Raw genomic sequence first — 14,012 nt, 5'->3', positions numbered from 1 at the left:
CAGCTTTGCAACTTGTGCTTGCGACCGTAGTTGCTTAGTTTTCTGTGTGTCAAGTTCTTTCAACTGATTTGATGAATTAACTTGCAAAAAAATTTAGGAAAGAATCAGTAGTCATGATATATGAAAAAAGGAAAATGTTATGTTGGACAAACTCCAATCCCCATTAGAGATGAGAGAATAGCATTGCTAATTCCGAGCTGAAAGTAGTTTGATATTTCTTTTTTCATTTCATGCTATATTTGTAAGTTTTTTTTATTATTTCCAATTCTCCTGCCTAAATTAAGCTCGAGTAATTTCTCAGGAAATGTGTTTATGTTTTTGGTTTTTCGATAGAACCTCTACTCATCATTCGATTATCTTGTCGATTAATCCTTTGACATAGTTGACTGGACTTCACAATTGATGTTTATCTTTTTAGCTCAACCTTTAGTTAAAATGTTTTTTTTGTATCACTTATATAAAAATATATTTAATAGAAGGTTAATTTCTTATACTAATCAATTGATTTTCTCGTGGTGATATGAGATTCATTAATAACTACCTCTCATTGGAAACTAAAATGGAAACTTTAAAGTTCATAAACTAAACTACATTAGATTCCATCAATTGTGTTTTATGCAATAATGGAAACTAAATTTCACATCTAATAATCATAGGAGCAAAGCAGAAAGTATGGTTCATCTTTGAACATAGATGGAATAACAATAAAACTCCAAGAAAACAAATGATAATTAGGATCAAGTTAATTTTGCAGGGAATTGTGTAATTACAGATGCAAGTACAGAAACTAATAAAGATAAAGAAGACAACAACTCGATGGCGACGGCGACGGCGACGGCGACGGGGGATGTCGAGATCCATACCCCACGACACATCAAGTCGTCATTCTGCGTTTACCATCGCATCAATGTTTGTTTCCGAGGGATTCCTAAGCACTTTATTCATTCGAGTACTAACCATCGAGAAGGTGCCAATCTCGCACAGCAGCCAGCATCTACTTTTCTCTCTACAACACCAACACATATCTGGCTTTCCTTTTCTCCAGCTGTATGATTAACCTGATTGAACATAGAAATGAAAAAGGTGGATTTGATGCACCAGACTTACCAAAATCATAAACGAGCAATCTTATATAAGAAAATTAACATATTTGAGGGAGGAATTGAAAGCTGTGGTCCTCGAGATGGTGAAAGACCGGAGGAGGAGGAGGAGGAGGTAGGTGCACAATAAAGCCTTCAATTCCAACCCAATAATGCTGCTGATCTGTTCTTCCCTCGCCGTAAGAAGAAGATGGATAGCATCAGGTTTTGTTGCTTCGAAGTTGCTAGCATTATGTTGTGGGGTGGCCCCCCGATGTATTGCTTGCTTGCAAGATTGTAGTTGGAGATGCTTGGTAGCCACAGGTTTTAGGGAGGCAACTAAGAAACATACAATGATGAATGCATTTAATTCATGAGGAAATCCATGGCAATCATAATAATACTAAAGAGAATAAAATGAGCTTTCTTTGATAAAGAACATTGATAAGATCAAACATACTTGTCAATTTGATCGATTTAATTTGGTTATTTTTTAGTACTCACATGTCTATATCTTATGTCTCTTATGGGATGAAAGATTTCTATATCCTATATTTTACTTCCGATAGAAGATTACATCGAGACTTATCTAGTAAAATTTATATAATAATCAAGTTAGTATACATTCATAAACGTCTAAACGCTCGTAAATATTGGTTCATGAAAAAGCCTCTTTTGATATAATATTATTCTTATAATCATTTATTTAACAAGAGAATATATCTTTTTTACTATTTAATTGATATCATATGAATAACAAATCCTTTATCGTCTTCAATAATTAATATGATATGTCCAATATATATTTATTGGTTTTCATATATTGAGTCCTATTTGACCGAAAATAATGATATGATCAAATAAGTTATAAACAAAATTATTCTGGACTTAAATGATTTAAATGGATCCAACAACTCGGACGGCCCACCAACCACATCACCGTTATGTCACACATTACGGCGTTAACGTTATGTCACACCGACAAGCACACTTTTTTTCTCTCTCCTTCTCTTTTTTTTTTCCCCCTATTTATTTATTATTTTTGAAGCAAATACTATGATTCGTTTCTTTCATCTCCTCCTCGCCCAACTACCCGTCTCTCCCCCTCCTCCTCTCCAACCTCCTCCTTCCCTTCTCTGCCCTCTCGTGGTTCTTCGATTTGATCGCGATCTGTGCGGTCGAGAGATCTTTGGCTTGGTATGGTGCGTGAGATGAATGGAGGGGTGGGGGACGTCGGGGGAGAGGATTGGACGGAGGAGGAGAGCGTCAATGGCGGGAACGACGTTTGGAGCTCGTCCCGCCCCGCGGACCACCTTGTGGTGATGGTTCATGGCATCCTCGGGAGGTTGTTCTTCTCTCTTGATTTCCGGATGGATTGTTCTTTTTTGTTGTTTGTTCTTGCGGTTGCGTCTCTGAGCTGCTGTTCTGTTTGGCTTAGGCGTGGATTTGATTTATCTGAGGAAAATCCTAATTTCCTTTAACTTGCACTCTTTCCTGCGCGTTTGGGATGCTGAATCCTCTTCTGTTTTGTTGGAATCGTGCTGACGTGATTCTTGTTTCGATTTTGCAACTTTATACACGAAAGAGCTAACGACTATGTTTATTGAATTTTGCGACTCATTATTTCTTTGCATCTCTCATACTATCTAAATACAAAGAACTTAGTTTGGAAATCGTGGACTATTTTATTATATTCTTTTTAGTTATAGTGTCTTGATTTTTTTTGCTAGAAAATTTTATCGTGCTCTTCTGAGTGTATGTGCACGGTAGTTAGTGCCATGAATTTGGAGGTTGTCTTTGTTGAAACTGCAGGGTTGTCCTAACTTGATGCTTGCTCGTGGAAATGAAGCAACATAAGCAACAAAGGTTTTTTGAATTTTGTAGACAAGGCTCTTCTTTGTCTTATCACCTGTTTCAATTGGTGATTTCGAGCAACAGAACTCATACCTTAGTTTTACTCCTTTGTGCAAGTTATAATTTTGTTTCTATTAAAAAGGATGACTTATTAGACTATTAGAGTTCACAAAAGAAGCTCATTTGTATAGTTCCAGAGAGAAAAATGACAAATAGTTATGACTAGTTTCCTCTGTGATCACTGGTGTCTGCCAAACACTCTTCGTAAACATGATCTTAGGAGTTACTTAAGCTTTTCCATCTAAGTAACACAATAATTGTGTTGATTTTTCAACTGAAATATTTGTTAAATTCTGTGGCCACTTAATTGGCAAGCCTTTATGGAACAATGCAGCTGATTCTTTTATTTCATCCTTTGGATCTGCAAGACTGCATGCACCGTTTCACATTATGCAAAGGTTTGAAATTTTGGTTGCAGCACTGCTGACTGGAAGTTTGCAGCCCAGCAATTTGTTGCAATGCTTCCAGATAAAGTGATAGTTCATTGTAAGTTATGCTTTGTCAACTTTATCTAGGCCTGCACTGAATGTGTCAGTTTATTCTGTTCTTTGAATGGTGGATATCATTTTTCCTTTCATTCTTGAGAGATCATAGTTTTCTACTTTGCTTGACTTCAGGTTAAGATAATGTCCTGCCTTTTCTTGTCTACTTTTGATATTGTTACATCATATGGTTTAGGATTTTTTTTGTTTTTGGACAGCAACTTAGGATTCTTATTGTCTAAGAACAAAGTATGAAAAATGTCAAAAATTAGAAGCTTCCTGTTTGTTGCAGTTGATGCTAAGTTTGCTTCCGTATAATGATAAATAACGTTAGATCAAGTCATTCTTGACATAGTCTTCCATACTAATCAATAGACTCCTCAAGTATAATTTCATGCACCTTTCATCAACTCTTAACCCATGCCAAAATGTTGTCTTGCACATATTGGATATGATCATTCTCTGTTTGAAAATTTTTTATGTGAATGCCTGATTTTGTATATGCAGTCAACCATACAATTGCCAGCATTTTTTAATCTTTATCATGCAATATATTGTATTAATAGTCTCAGTTGATCTTTAAATCTAGGAGAAATGTGATTTGTTGTCCTCCAAGAATAAATTGCCTTAATTGGTTGTGAAATATCAGTAAAGCTGAAGTATGTTGGAATATCGATATTGGTCATCACAACAAATTATGTTTTCTAGATAATACTTAGAGAATGAGGAATCTGGTTTTGACTTTCAGTGATTGCAACATGTTCTTTAGTAAGTATTAGAATTCCATTTTTTTCTTTCTCATCTTTTTGTTGTTGACATCCATGACTGGTATAAAATGGATTACCTGACTAAATAATATGATTTATTTCTAGATTATGTGATTTTTTAATTTTTTTTCTTGGGTTTCCTGTTGTGATGATTTCATGTTATTTTGTATAAATTGTGCTCTAATGAAATCTGTCCTATTTATTGTATACCCTGTAGGACATTGACACACTTGTTTTTGTTGTAGGCAGTGAAAGCAACATGTATAAGCTAACATTAGATGGTGTTGATATTATGGGTGAACGATTAGCAGAAGAGGTTAGTTGCTCTTAAATAATATAAACATCAGATTTCTGAAATACATTTTGTTGTTTAGTCTTTTGAAGCAACCTAGTTAGCCAGATTATTGAAGTGGTCAACAAAAGGCTGTATCTTCGAAAAATTTCATTTATTGCACACTCGGTTGGAGGATTGGTTGCAAGATATGCAATTGGGAGACTGTATAGACCCCTCATAATGAAATCCCTAGAAAATCCTCTCTGTGATGCCTGTGATGATAGTCACAGAGGTACTATCTATGGTCTGGAAGCAGTCAATTTCATCACAGTTGCTACACCCCATCTTGGTTCTAGAGGAAACAAACAGGTACTCTTCCATTTTTTTTTCTTTGTTTCTGAAATTTTACTTTTATATACTTGGCCAAAGAACTAGATGGAAATTATGAATTGGAGTTAAATGTGACTCAGAAAGGCCTCGGCAGGTGATGGGATAAAAGGTGAAAATAATTATTAGGCCAGTCATTGGAATAACGCATAAAGACAACCTACCGAGCTGAATAGTACTGTTAACTGCTTTCTCCAGGCCACATTCCATAAGTTGTTTCTTATATGTATCTTTATTCTGAATATGCATCTGTGATTAAAGATGATTTATCAAACTCCTTAATTTGAGAAACATCGCATACCTTGATGTAAACTTTCTTTTGCATACTTGTTTTTTTCAATAAGCTCTAAATTCTACATTCTTCATAGCACTAAGTGTATTAAACATCAAATAATCTCCTACCCATGATTCACTGTGAATAACCTTGCATCTTGACCCTACATGAACATTATGGTGCTCTTACAGTTTAATGGAACATTGACAAGAATACTTCCTAATGGAAATCTTGTTTGAAGGGAAGTTTGACTATTCTTGCTTTATATAGTTACATGTCCATGTAGGGCCTAGATTAAGAAAGGTTCATGAAGGTTTGAGTAAATGTTACAGCTGGTTGTGAACTTGACATTGATGCCCCTGGTGCTAAATTTCTGGGGCAAGCCAAACATAGATAAATAGAGTCCTAGAAGGGCTGTAGCTAGCCATTTGGCTGTAAAACGATCTAGTCGACTGCTTAAGTATAAAGTCATGTATTCAAATAACAATACAGCAATATATTCCTAGACTTTGAAAGACCAAACAAAGGATAAACATAATTAATTTCATATATCGAGCTGCAAAAGACAAATAGCTAAACAATGTGTAGTCCCATTAAAATCTTTAAACATTCTCTTTTCCTTCATCTTCTTACAGAGCACCAGTAAAATTCATAAAAGTGCATGTTTTAGCAGTAGTTTTATGTTTCTTATGTGCTCATATTTTTTCATATTCATTCTATCATTTTGACAAAGAAGTAGGCATATTATGGCTTGGCATATATTTCAGGTTGTAGTTCTTCCACCATGATTAAAATGCCAGTTGGATGATATGATTTGACTGATTCCATCTTTAGGGTGGTATAGATTCAACCTCACCACCAGTTTTGATGTATACCAAATGAACCATGCACTTTTGTTCCAGAACTGTGGTTTAACTGCTCTGTTTTTATTAAAACAGCTCAAAATCTAGACAATTTCTTCACCTATTCTATAGTTCAGTGTTGAACTGAAACCCCGCCCTAACTTTAATAGATTTTTACTAATCTTTGAACCGTCCCAAAATCATGAGATTTTCCTTATTCGTTTTAGTCTAAAAGATACATCTTCATAGCAAGTCCACTTTCCGACAAATTTTGGCTCCAGAACATTCATCTTCTGATGTTCTACCAACTTATGAGTTCTAAGTTCTAACCTTGTTCAACATTTTCTCTTCTTTGTGTTTTAGCTACCAAACTCTTTTGTCTGGTTTGGGTCAAGTTCCCTCATTTTTGGCCCTTTGGGGCCAGGGTGGGTGGTTGGGGTTCTTTTAAAACTAAAATTTTTATCATTGTTGAGTTGGAGTCATCCTCTAGTTGTCTCATTGACATTATTTATGGCTATAGTGTAAAGCTCCTTATAAGTTGAACTATTTCTTGTTCTTCTGAAACTATGTTTCAGAATATGTCATATGTGATATTATGTCATCATATAATTGCATTCCAATGTTTCATATGGGAATTATCTGCAGGTCCCATTTCTTTTCGGTGTCACTGCCATTGAAAAAGTTGCTTCTCTTGTCATTCACTGGATATTTAGAAGAACGGGCAAACATCTTTTCCTAACAGACGATGATGAAGGAAAGCCTCCATTATTGCAACGAATGGTGGATGATTGTGATGACCTTCAGTTTATGTATTCTCCATCTTTGCTTTGTCTTTGTTGCAGTAGAAGGATTTATGAATTATGAGATGCTATTTCTGTGTAGAATGATCACACTATGAAAATTCATGAATCCAGGTCTTCCCTGCAAGCATTCAAACGCCGAGTGGCCTATTCCAATGTTGGTTATGATCGTATCCTTTTGTTGTAATTTTCATGCTTGTGGTTCAGTTAGTTTCATGCATACAGTTTTCTGAGAATTTTAATTGGCAGTTCAGTTGTTTTCCACAACTGAATAAAATTGAAGACATAGTCGGCTGGAGGACGTCATCTATCAGGCGTAACTCTCAACTGCCTAAGGTATTCCTTTTATTTTCTTTACAGTTGCCCCTCGATATTTTACTAATTCATTGTTGAGGATAATTTATTTTATATCTAAGTCTTCATACTTTTTTTTCTTATAGTGGGAGGATTCGCTGAGTGAGAAATACCCACATGTTGTATATGAAGAATACTCAGCAGGAAGCAGAAATGATAAGTGCACAGATGATTCACTAATTAATGGTGACTGTGATCTATTAGAAGGTAAATATCATCATTTCATATTGGTTTGAGTATTCTAAAATTTATTGCATAGGTTCCTTGTTGCATAATGTCACCAAAACAATTTTACTTGGCATTTCTTATTTGTGTACATTTTTTTCCTTCCGAAAAGACAGGCTGTTCATCCCTCTTCATGAATTGCTATATTGAGCATGATGATCCGGGTGATGATTCAACTGTTAACCATTTTGGTGTACTTGTAATTATATTCTTTTTTTTTTAACCTGTCAATCACTTGAGTCTTTGTCCTCCAAGTTTTTATGTATAGAAATTACCAAGGAAAAGCTATATAATCTACAAAATTGTCATTGGATGTAGGGTTGCAAAGATAAAGTGCAGTAACTCATGGTGGTAGTACTGTCAACAATTTGGAGATGTGCATCTAGTAATGATTGTTAACCAGTTTGACCTTAAATAAAAGAAGAAAAATGAAGAAGAAGAAGAAGACGAAAAAAAAAGGAAATTCTGGTTACAGAACAGTTACTGTAACTGAGACAAGGATCAGTTAAAAGTATTCTCATGCAAGAAGACATTGGCAAAGAATAACTTTGACCTTGCGGAGGTCATTGAAACCAGTATGAATATCAACTGTGGTTTTCAGAACTAATACAATGTTAGCTGAGAAGAAATGTTATTATGAACCATCGATGCAGGAAACAAACATATAGAGTAGTCATCACGAGGTCTTTGCATGTATACATGAATGAAGTGTCTATTTTGAGTTAAAACATGTAGATCCGGAAGCCAGAGTAATAAATGTAAATTTTTTTGCTGGTTGAATCGACAGCACAAACTGTAGTTGGCTAACGTTTGGCTTTATCTTCTGCAGAAAAGCTAGTAACAGGCCTCGCACATTTGTCTTGGGAAAAAGTCGATGTCAGTTTTCACAACAGCAGCATCCATAGGTTTGCTGCACATAGTGTCATTCAGGTCTCTCCTTGGCCATTATGACTACCTGTCTGCCTCTCACTGTTCCTTGTTCTTCCCCTCTCATTGATAAGCCTTTCTTCTGTAATCGCTTATATGTTTTGGTTGGATCTGTCAGGTTAAGGATCCATTCATGCATATAGAAGGTGCAGACGTTATACAACATATGATCGATCACTTTCTTACTTGAGGAAACTAAAGAAATTTTGGGTTGAAATGATGATTGTGCTCCTGTATGCAAGTTCTTCATCGTAAGAGTACATAGCTACTCAGGTGCCAGATGGAAAATAAGGTTTGTAATCAAACTAAATCAGCAGCCATAGAGCTGTCACTCTTCTGGTATCCTCGAGTCCTTGAAATTATTTACTTTCAGGACTGATGACTGTTCTATGTATATAAGTTAAGCTTCAAACAATACATGATTCATCTACTGTATATGCAGATATTCTGCTCTTGTCCACCATTTTCGATATGGGATGATGTCAAGACAAAACCTTAAAAATGATACATGATGTCATGGTAAGAAAAAAAAGAATCATCTGCATCTTCTTATATTTAAGTAAAGATGCAAGGTTGAGAGGTATTATAAGAGTTATTTAAAATTCACATTATATATTTTGTCGTGGTAATATTTTGTAAGGTTTCCTTTTATAAATGTTATATAGGCATCAAAATTTGCATTATTAATATCTTTCATTTTTTTTAATGTAAAATTTACATGAATAAGTCTGAGGGAAATTAAGACCCAATCGATCGTGTTCATTTAGAAGTTTTAGAACTGAAATGACATTAGAGGATGCACCATATTCAAATGCTAAATTCAGCATGTCTTTTGATTTAACTAATTTCTTGGTGACATTATGCATTTTCATGAACTAATTGTTCAAAAAGTATCAGGATAAATTTATGATCGTCTAATTAGATGAGATCATCATTTATAGCCAAATAATACATTCTCATAAACTTAGAGGAGTATGAGATCATCATTTATAGCCAAATAATGCATTGAGTATGTTAAGCACATTCAAATAATTTTCAAAGTTATCAAGGAGAATATTTTGTTCGTGAAAAAGGAAGAAGCGTTACTTTGCTCTGATAAATATTTTATTCTTAGGACATCGAATCAACGAATGTTTCATTCATATGGATAAATCGAATGTACAAATCGTGGTAGAGTGGCGAATACCAAAGAACGTATCAAAGCTAAGATCCTTCTTACGTTTTGTTAACTATTATCAATGCTTTATAGTTGGGTACTAGAAGCACACGGCTCCATTGACAGAGTTACTAAGGAAGGAGTAGCCTTGGTGATGGTCAGACAAATATGAAATGACATTCCAACACCTAAAGGCTATTGTGTTCTAAGAATTGATACTTAAATTGTTATACTATGGGAAACCTTTCAAAGTCTATACATATGCTTCGAACTTCGTTGTTGAGGGAGTATTTATGTAGGAGAGTCACCCAATAGCCTACGAGAATTACAAGCTCAACGAGATCGAGCGGTGATATTCGGTGCATGAGAAGGAGATGACAATGATGGTCTATTATCTACGAATTTGATAGCACTACCTTCTCAAAACGTAATTTGTGCTAAAGACAAACAACGTTGCGTTGAGTTACTTCTAAACTCAAAAGAAACTCTCCCTAAAACAAGCACGGTGGTAGGACTTCCTAGCTGAATTTGATATGACAATGGAGTACAAGCCCGAAAAAATAAATATCGTAGTTGATGCATTGAGCAGGAAGTGGAGCTAGTGAATGCAATGTAACTAGATGGCAGAAGCTAAGCAAGTCAACTACACTCCAACTTTCTTTCTAGGATCAGGGATGGACTATATAGTGATCCCCAAGTAGTAACCTAGATGCAACTGATTAAAGAAGGATTTGTCTATACCAAAAGGAATAGAGTTTATGTTCTTCAAGTAAATAATTTGATAAATGAACTCTTGAGAGAGTGTCACAATTTCCTTTAGGCAGAACATCTAAACATCGACTGAACGTTGGCTCTCGTAGAGAGGACATTCTATTGGTCGAAGATAAGGACTGATATGGAGGAATATGTTTGGATGTGCCTTACTTGCTAATAAGATAAGGTAGAACAGCGAAAGCCGATGGGATTTTTGGAGTTGCTGTCCGTGCTAGAAAGGTTGTGACAGAGCATTTCTTTGGACTTCATATCAAACTTGCTGATAGTATAGGGACTTGGATTGATACTCATGGTGGTCAATCAGTTTTTAAAATATGCAACATTCATTGCTGCACCCCTACACTGCTTAGTAGAGGAGGCGACCAAGTTGATAATAAAGAATATTGTGAAGTATTAGGGAGTCTCGCATAATATAATCAACGATCGAGATGTGTGGTTAGACGGATGACCAAACTGAAAGAAGTAATATCTTTAGCACTACGTGAGTGTTAACCGACGAGATTGGGTGAAGCTGTTGAGCATAGCCTAATTCTCCTACAACTTGCAATTGAGCTATGCATCCAACAAGAGCCCCTTTGAGATCATTACAAGATAGCAACCATCGACTTCTCACATCTTAGCGATCGATTATACTAGTTGTCTGTCAATATATCACTTTGCAAAGGAATGATACTGAAATATAGATATTGCCTAGGTTTACTCGGAGAAAGCAATCAAAAAGATGAAGTGGGCAGATTTAGGAAGGCAACCATAGGAGTTTAAAATCGATGACATAGAGAAGCTCTAAGCAACAACACTCCAATTCTTTAAGCATAAAGTGTATAAGGGACTAGTATATAAGTATAAATGACCATTCCTAATTATTAGTAGGGTAAGCAATGTCTCCTACAAGTTGCAACTGCCTGCATGACTCAAAATTCACTATGTCTTCTACACGAGCAACTTAAAAAATCTACCATAAGTCCGCAAGATGCTTCCCGAAGTATTCCAACTCAACTACCCATGCCAGAGTCTCTTATGAAAGCGAGTTGAAATCATTTTAGTGGATCACAAGACAAAGTTGGCCAATGGAGTAGAGTAAATTAAGTATTTAGTGAAGTGGCAAAAACTTTCCCAAATCGAAACTAGTTAGGAGCCTAAAAATGCCCTACGACAAGAAGAAGCAATCATCAAAGCCTACCAGCAAACATCGATGAGGGTGTCGACAGTATAAGTGGGGAAGCATGTCACGGACGGTCATTGCACACCCATAACACCTTCGTCAATGGATCGTTCATCGCTTTTATTTGCTTGTACATATGTTAGCAACATGTTTTGCCTTATTTTTACGTGGTTTTGCTTAAAAACTATGAGCATGAACAACTTGTAAGACCATAAAGTGATCACTTATCAGAATAAGCAAAACTACCCCAAAATGACCTAGTTTTCGTATGCTATAGCCTATTTTCTGTGAGTTGCGGTATAGAGAATAATGTTAACCATCTTAGCACCCTAGAACATCTCGAATAGCACCTAGCTAGATGAGGGTTTAGGGTAATGTTGGCCATTGGTTCACAAGTTCACACATTAAGTTTATTAGAGCCTATGAGAATTTGCCAACACGCCCAACACCTAGTGAGCAGTCATTTACGAATTTACGATTGTTCGTTTGTCTTCTAAAGTTATTGTTTTCTCCTTTCTCTCTTGTATACTAACTTTTTTTTCTTGCACATTATGTGTTTGTTGAATTACTTGTAAAACTATCAGCTTGACAACTATGTTGGTACCGACACAAATGTAGAGCATTGAAAGGGTCGCTCGGCATTTGCATCAACGCCGACATAGATACAGAACAATACTGCTCTTATTCGCATCGTTGTTAATGCTGACACAAATACAGAGCGATGCCACTTTGTATTTGTATCTGTGTCGGTATCGATGTAGATGCTGAGTGATCCTTTCACCACTCTATATATGTGTATATGTCAGTGTCGAAGTAGATGCAGAGCATTAGCATCTACGTTATCCTCTTCCTCCTCCTCTCCTTTTACCTTTACCTCTTATTATCGCTCTCCCCTCTTATTATCGCTCTCTCTCTTCTCATTCGTAACAAACGATATCATTATCTGTCATCGTAAAAAATATAACTATGATATTAAAATTATTTTTTTATTCATCGTTTTGGTAAAACTTAGATGTTTTGTAATTCTAGGAACCGCGAGCAACAGCCATCTCAGATGCATTCAACACAAAGGAGGGAGGACTGTTGTTGGATCTTGAGTAGCTTATAGCCTAAGCTTCGTCCGATTTCCAAGAGCCTCCACCACGGAGAAGACCTGCCCAAGAAGTAGGGTCGGGGCTTTTGGATGGAGAGGGTTTAGCCGGACTTACAGGGGAGAAGGTGGAAGAGATGATTTGGGAGATGCATCGCCAGAAGTAGGGTTGGGGCTTTTGGATGGAGAGGGTTTAGCCGGACTTACAGGGGAAGGTGGAAGAGATGATTTGGGAGATGCATCGCCAATAGGGTTGGATGATCCAAAGATTAACAGGGTCAGGTGAGCGAACAACCGTAGTAGCTTGTGGAAGAGGGCTGAGTTGGAGTCGAGAGATGATCACTTGGGGCAGGTCGCGAGGTAGGCTATCGTAAAAATTCGGAATTCGAGGAAGATGAAAGACGATTGAAGAAGGGGTATTGCAACCAGAGATGTTATTGTTCTCACTCTCGTCAAGAAGTCGATGAAAATTTACTTGTATCCGGGAATTTCAACATCCAATCTATTACAAGTGCAAACGAACGAAAGAATAATAGTGCAAACGAACCAAGGAATAATAGGTGAGAGAGCACACGAAGAGGGATAGGATTCCGTCTTCTGTTTTTGTTTTTTTGTTTTCTGTTGCTTTTGTTTCCTTAATCTCTTCAGCTCACGGTGACTTGAGCACATCCCAGAGAGGGGTGGGGAGATAACGGCGACAACGGCGGCACGTTAAAGATTCCCTTCGTGTCCGCCCCCTCCCAATCCCACACGCCCTTCCAGCTCGACGGCGTCAAGGGGCAAACCGACATCGACGGAACGAACCCTCCGTCGCCGCCTTCCTCCATCGCCGGCGACCTCTCCCTTTTGATTCCCCTCACCGCTTCCTCCTCCTCCTCCGCCTCCCGCTTTCTTTTCCCGGATAGGACCTGCGCGGCCGTCGTCATCGCCGCGTCCCACTGCTCGGAGCTCCCGATCTCGTGGGGGAAGTTAAGGATGGCCTTGCGGCCGCGCATCTGGAAGGCGGCGCGGTCGTACGCCCTCGCCGCCTCCACGGCGGTGTCGTAGGTGCCGAGCCAGACCCTCGCGCCCCGCCGGGCGGGATCCCGGATCTCCGCCGCGAACTTCCCCCACGGCCGCTGCCGGACCCCGCGGTACCGCTTCAATTCGTCGCAATCCGCCGCCGCTCCCACCGGCCGCGGCGGCACGGATATCGTCAGCGACGGCCGGCGGCCTAGCGCCGGTTCGGGGAAACGACAGGCTCCGTCGCAGGGGAAGGCGGGGGCCAGGCCGGGGGAATCGGCCTGGGGAAGGTCGCCGAGGAGGCATTGACGGATGAGGTCGAGGGTGGAGTCGTCGAAGCCGATGGATGCCTCCATAGATTGATGTATCAGAGAAGACGATAAGAGATAACTGTGGTGTGGAATGCCTTTGGAGACCACACAGCCTCCCTGGTACAATATATAGAGAAGCTCTGCGGTATGGTTTTGGGATCCTATACAAACCTAACGGAGCATCAGAACGTA

General features: G+C 38.0%; 2 protein-coding genes across 9 annotated transcripts; one reads left to right on the top strand and one right to left on the bottom strand.

The window, feature by feature from the left end:
• The first annotated feature begins 2,128 nt into the window (after positions 1-2,128).
• Positions 2,129-8,830, top strand: LOC135678410 (putative lipase ROG1). Of its 8 annotated transcripts, XR_010514937.1 has the most exons (11): positions 2,129-2,424; positions 3,412-3,479; positions 4,488-4,558; positions 4,643-4,885; positions 6,665-6,828; positions 6,934-6,989; positions 7,103-7,155; positions 7,260-7,380; positions 8,228-8,328; positions 8,444-8,617; positions 8,768-8,830. XR_010514937.1 is itself a non-coding variant. In XM_065191189.1 (10 exons), exons 1-10 carry the CDS (start codon positions 2,279-2,281, stop codon positions 8,513-8,515), a joined length of 1,095 nt encoding a protein of 364 aa, XP_065047261.1. In that variant the 5' UTR covers positions 2,129-2,278; the 3' UTR covers positions 8,516-8,760. The 8 variants fall into 8 exon arrangements, 7 of the variants coding, with proteins under 7 accessions (XP_065047261.1, XP_065047262.1, XP_065047265.1 ...); XM_065191189.1 differs by lacking the exon at positions 8,768-8,830 and having other exon boundaries at positions 8,444-8,760; XM_065191190.1 differs by lacking the exon at positions 8,768-8,830 and having other exon boundaries at positions 3,412-3,483; positions 4,492-4,558; positions 8,444-8,760.
• A 4,129-nt stretch (positions 8,831-12,959) lies between these two features.
• Positions 12,960-13,927, bottom strand: LOC103990423 (ethylene-responsive transcription factor ERF105). Its single transcript, XM_065191196.1, has one exon. It carries the CDS (start codon positions 13,863-13,865, stop codon positions 13,152-13,154), a length of 714 nt encoding a protein of 237 aa, XP_065047268.1. The 5' UTR covers positions 13,866-13,927; the 3' UTR covers positions 12,960-13,151.
• Between the last annotated feature and the right edge of the window lie 85 nt (positions 13,928-14,012).

This window comes from Musa acuminata, chromosome BXJ1-7, assembly GCF_036884655.1.
Source record: "Musa acuminata AAA Group cultivar baxijiao chromosome BXJ1-7, Cavendish_Baxijiao_AAA, whole genome shotgun sequence".
NCBI classification, from domain to species: Eukaryota; Viridiplantae; Streptophyta; class Magnoliopsida; order Zingiberales; family Musaceae; genus Musa; species Musa acuminata.
This window is presented reverse-complemented; position numbering and strand designations above follow the sequence as displayed.

Bases quoted from the DNA above. Each gene is read 5' to 3' on its own strand.
- LOC135678410 (XM_065191189.1), top strand. From the start codon at position 2,279: ATGGTGCGTGAGATGAATGGAGGGGTGGGGGACGTCGGGGGAGAGGAT. The intron at 7,156-7,259 runs GTATTCCTTTTA...TTTTTCTTATAG, and splicing joins GTAACTCTCAACTGCCTAAG to TGGGAGGATTCGCTGAGTGA. The intron at 7,381-8,227 runs GTAAATATCATC...TATCTTCTGCAG, and splicing joins TGACTGTGATCTATTAGAAG to AAAAGCTAGTAACAGGCCTC.
- LOC103990423 (XM_065191196.1), bottom strand. From the start codon at position 13,865: ATGGAGGCATCCATCGGCTTCGACGACTCCACCCTCGACCTCATCCGT.